General features: G+C 40.0%; 1 protein-coding gene across 5 annotated transcripts in view; it reads left to right on the top strand.

The window, feature by feature from the left end:
- The window catches only part of atp11a (ATPase phospholipid transporting 11A), a 50,788-nt gene that overhangs the window by 27,678 nt on the left and 18,093 nt on the right, over positions 1-5,017 (top strand). For all 5 annotated transcript variants that reach the window (XM_005730868.1, XM_005730867.1, XM_005730866.1 and 2 more), the window contains exons 3-8: positions 2,085-2,174; positions 2,799-2,879; positions 2,992-3,099; positions 3,580-3,708; positions 4,001-4,104; positions 4,258-4,305. In XM_005730868.1, the coding sequence (XP_005730925.1) occupies positions 2,085-2,174; positions 2,799-2,879; positions 2,992-3,099; positions 3,580-3,708; positions 4,001-4,104; positions 4,258-4,305 (560 nt within the window). The remainder of the gene's footprint in view (positions 1-2,084; positions 2,175-2,798; positions 2,880-2,991; positions 3,100-3,579; positions 3,709-4,000; positions 4,105-4,257; positions 4,306-5,017) is intronic.

Here is a 5,017-nt window from a genome sequence, read left to right as displayed (position 1 = left end):
GAGGAAAAGAAAAGGGAGAAAGGAAGAGGGAGAAAAAACTGCAGAGAAGAGGGACTGGGATAAAGGGCAAAAAACCAAAAACCAACTAAATAAGCAGACAAAAAAATACATATATCAATCACCTGGATCACCTGTTGAGAAAGAAAAAAGAAAACAAGCAGAAGAAAATGAGAGCAATATAGTAAACAACATCACAATGATATATGGGAATATAACAGCAAATACTAAATATTAAACATTATTGTGCAGCACGTAATATCGACAGCGCACAGTGTGCTTTGCCAAAAAGGGTGTAGTTTGTGTGTGTGAGCACCCGTGTGTACACCTGTGAGCATGGACGCGCTTGTTTTTAACAGGTTCCTTCATGTAATGATCTGCTAGAGGGTGTGGGGGGGCCACAGCCCCGTCCACCAGGGCATGAAGCAGGTATGGAGGAGATCAAGACTCCAGACTTACAGAGGCCCCCAGAACACAAGAGACCAAGGAAGACCAACAGAGGGGCAGCTGCGCCACTATCCCAGAAAGAGCTTCAGTCACCTTTCTCACTCACTATGTGTTAATAGACCTCTCTGCATTGAGTCACTGGTTATTATTAATCTCTGGCTCTCTTTCACGCCATGTCTTTTGTCCTGTCTTCCTCCACTTACCCCAACTGGTCACAGCAGATGACTGGCCCTCTCTGAGAAAGTTCTGCTGGAGGTTTCTTCCTGTTAAAAGGGAGTTTTTCCTTCCCACTGTCGCCAGCTGAACTCAGCTGAACTCTTCTACTGGCTCACCACAAGGTTGTTGTCTCTCTCCTCTACTGTATATTTTGTACACTAATGACTGTCGCAGTACACAGGCCAACAGGCATTTCATTAAATACGCAGATGACACAGTCATTGTAAGCCTCCTTCATGGTGAAGAGGACTCCCATGGGCCTGTTGTGGATGAGTTTGTTTCGTGGTGTGATCAGTCCTTCTTAATGATTAACACCTTGAAAACCAAGGACATGGCTATTGACTTCAGGAAGACATCCCCCCATCCTGCGCTAACAGTGGTAAATGGTGCAGCCATTGAACTGGTGGACAGTTATAAGTATTTGGGGGTTGTTCTTGTCCTAGTCTCTGTCCTTTGAGTCACATCTTGCTGCTACAGTGAAAAAGGTTCAACAAAGACTGTACTTTTTAAGGAGGTTGAGAGGTTTTAATGTTTCATCTGAAATGATGACTCTTTTTTTATAAAAGTTTTATTGAATCTGCTTTAACTTTCTGTATCATTGCTTGGTACGGTAGTATGTCCCTGAATAATAAGACCAGACTTAACAACCTGGTTAAAGTGGCTGGCAAGATTTCAGGGAGGTCTCAGGTCCAGCTTGTGGACTTTTATAACAGGCAGGTGCTGAGGAAGGCAACCTCTGTCCTGTTGTGTTCAGATCATCCTCTCTTTAATGATTTTCAACTGCTTCCATCAGGTCGTCGTTATAAAGTGCCTGCAGTGAAGACAAAGAGACATAGATTGTCTTTTGTACCTACTGCTATTATCATAGTTAATAACACTAAAGCATAAGTGTTGTTGCCATTGCACATTGCACTTTTTTGATGAAAAATCTAGGTTGTTTTCTCAGGCTTGTATTATATTATATTATTTTGGTGAGTGTATGTGATGTGTTGGTTGTCTGTTTGTTTGGACGGACATACTGCAAATCAATTTCCCGTTAGGGACAATAAAGTTACCATTGACCATTGACCAAAGCACTTGCTCATAGGGGGTTATATGATTGCTTGGGTTTTTTTCTGTTGTATTATTGTACGGTCTTTACCTTTCAATATAAAGTGCTTTAAGGTGACTGTTGTTGTGATTTGGCGCTGTATAAATAAAATTGAATTGAATTGAATCTTGTCACTGTGCTGTCTTTGTTATTAGCAGCAGTACTTTTTTTTAATGCCAAAACCCAGTTAGTAATGGCACATTATGTTAGGGAATCTGGTCTTAAGCCTCTTTGCTTTTGTTTCCATTATCATGGATAGATGTTGATAACACTGTGGGATCTTTTTAAACTCTATATCTTTTTAATTTAACATAAGAAAATTTCTTGTTTCCAGTACACGTTTTGGAACTTCATCCCAAAGAATATGTTTGAGCAGTTCAGGAGAGTCGCCAACTTCTACTTCCTCATCATATTTCTGGTTCAGGTAAAACATTTTCTTGCTCACACTGACTGAACTTCACTACAAGGCTTCTGCAAAGCATGTTGTAAAGATAATTCATATTTTTCCTTAAGGGAGAGTTTTCCTTGTGTGCTGTTTATCTAGAGACGTCTGCTTTCTCTTGAATTTAATGGCACTTGCATCAGAAGCATACATTAGAAAAACTCAGCAGAAACATCTCTTTCTATGAATCATTAGAGTCAATCAAAGAAATGTTTCACGTAGAAACATATTTTTCTTTATGCTTCATTATTGACATGTGCAGTTCAATATACAGAGAATGGTTTCTACCTTAAATTGCTCAAAGCTGGGAGACTCACACTAAAACTGTCGTGATAGACCAGAGGAAAAACGTGTATATGGGATTTCAGAGTGAGATGTCACTTTTACTATACTTATTCACCACTGTGAATAAGGGAACAGCTTAAAGTAGCTCCACTCATCATATTTATGTTATGTTTATATTTATGTTTAGTGCCATAAAGCTCAGACATGTTTTATTGCCTATTTACTGCTGTCTGTCATTTCTATATATTCTTCTTCCCCCGAAACCTTTTCTGCCGTTCATTTCTCTCTCTCGCTGTATGTTCATGTGTGCGGTCACTTCAGTTGATTATTGACACTCCCACCAGTCCGGTCACCAGCGGACTGCCACTGTTCTTTGTCATCACAGTCACCGCCATTAAACAGGTGAGTTCACCTAATGTGACTGTTAACAGTAAACACTACACCAGCAGCCACACCTGCAGGCACACATGTTCACTTTTACATCCTCCTCTCTGTCTCCTCCTGTCTCTCTTAGGGTTATGAGGACTGGTTGAGACACAAAGCAGACAACGCTGTCAACCAGTGTTCTGTCCACGTGGTGCATCATGGCAAAGTGGTCCGCAAACAAAGCCGCAAACTCAGGGTGTGTGTGTGAAACCAGATAACTCACTCACCCCATCTAACAGAGCTTTGGTGCATTTGTTTTAGTGGCTCACACTGGGAAATTTTCCTGCTACTAAGCTCTCTGTACGTGTGTGTGTGTGTGTGTGTGTGTGTGTGTGTTTGCCTGCATTTAAAAGCAATTTAGCTTTAAAAGAACTTAGATTGATGTTTGTTATGTAACAACATAAGACTGAAATGATATGAGCTTACTGCTGGTAAGTCATTAGGTGTGTTGCATTTGACTGCATTTTCCGTTCAGTGACTGTATTTCTCTACTAAAGTGCTGCTAGGACTCCTCACTGATATGCTCACTTAGGTGGTCAGAGCCAGGACGGTAGTGGCAAATTAGACCCCGGTGAATTAATTTAAATATGCAAAAAGCTCCAGCTGTTGGCTTCAAGGTATCAAGGCCCTGCATGGACTTAGAAGTAAACATTTGTTGTCTCGGTCTGTGTGGCAGGTTGGAGATGTGGTCTTGGTGAAAGAAGATGAGACTTTTCCCTGTGATCTCATTCTCCTCTCCTCGTCTCGAGATGACGGGACCTGCTTTGTTACTACAGCCAGCCTGGATGGAGAGAGCAGTCACAAGGTGTGCTGGATAAACTTAATCCACTTAAATATGTACTAGATGCATTATGATTTGCTGTGATTTATGTTTTTCTCTGTCCATTTATCCATTCATTCATCTAACTCTTAATCCATTCCCTTATTGCTTTTCTTATTTCCCTTCATCTCCCTTCCGCCCTCTGTCACCATGCCACAACGTGTGTCTTTAATACTTCTCCTCCTGTGTTGCCTTATTACTTACACTCCCATTATCTTTCTCTCTTTTTTCATTTACCCAACCATTTCTTCTGTTTTCCTTCCCTCTTCCAACCTAGACATATTATGCAGTTCAGGAAACCAAAGCTTACAACACAGAGAAAGAGGTGGACACGATCCATGCCACAATAGAATGTGAACAACCGCAGCCAGACCTGTACAAGTCAGTAACACACACACACACACACACACACACACACACACACACACACACACACACACACACACACACACACACACACACACACACACACTTGAACAAAGTGTTCTTGCAAAATAAATGTGCCTTATCTCATTTCTTTTCCTACCCACACAGATTCGTGGGGCGTATCAACATCTACATGACCAATGAGCCAGTGGCAAGGTAAAATAACACAAAAATATTACACTTTTATATTAAAGATCATTAAAGAAATCAATATGTTTCTATTGTATTCACCCATCATTCAAAAATAAAATTCAAAACCATCCAGACATGTATTAAATTTCTTTGATGACAAAGTGTGATGCTGCTCAATCTTTCAAAGACGATTTCGCATTTCTGCAGAATGACGACTTAGTGCGAAGCTTACCTGTTTATCTTAAGTAGATTTAATTGAGCACAGCATTAGTTCACCTCAGCTGCAATGCCAGCAGATCAGCTGATAACAATCCAAGCCCCCATCAGCTGATGGCTCACCTGATACACCTCTGCATCCATTTGACAAATCTCTTATGGAGTACACTACTATTTTTCCTTTCCCTCAGTTGCTGCACTGCTGCAGGATGCTTTGAAACCCACTTTTACTCTGCAGCTGACTTTTTAAGTGCCATATCTTAAAAAGTTATAATTCATTGTTCTTGAATTATGCTTTTCCTGTCTCTAGCTTTCTGTATATGTGCATGGAATGGTGGGGAATTCCCAGAACAGATATAAAGTTCTTCAGATGGAACCTTATTTGCCTCTTACTAGATTCAAGATTCAAGATTCTTTATTTGTCACATGCATAGTTATACAAGTATAACACGCAGTGAAATATAATATAAAATAATAATAATAATAATAATAATAATAATAATAATAATAATAATAATAA

The sequence above is a fragment of the Pundamilia nyererei genome, unplaced genomic scaffold (genome assembly GCF_000239375.1).
Source record: "Pundamilia nyererei isolate P.nyererei 1_Seehausen unplaced genomic scaffold, PunNye1.0 scaffold00040, whole genome shotgun sequence".
Lineage (NCBI taxonomy): Eukaryota > Metazoa > Chordata > Actinopteri > Cichliformes > Cichlidae > Pundamilia > Pundamilia nyererei.
The sequence above is the reverse complement of the archived record's forward strand: the minus strand, read 5'-3'. Positions and strand labels throughout refer to the sequence as shown.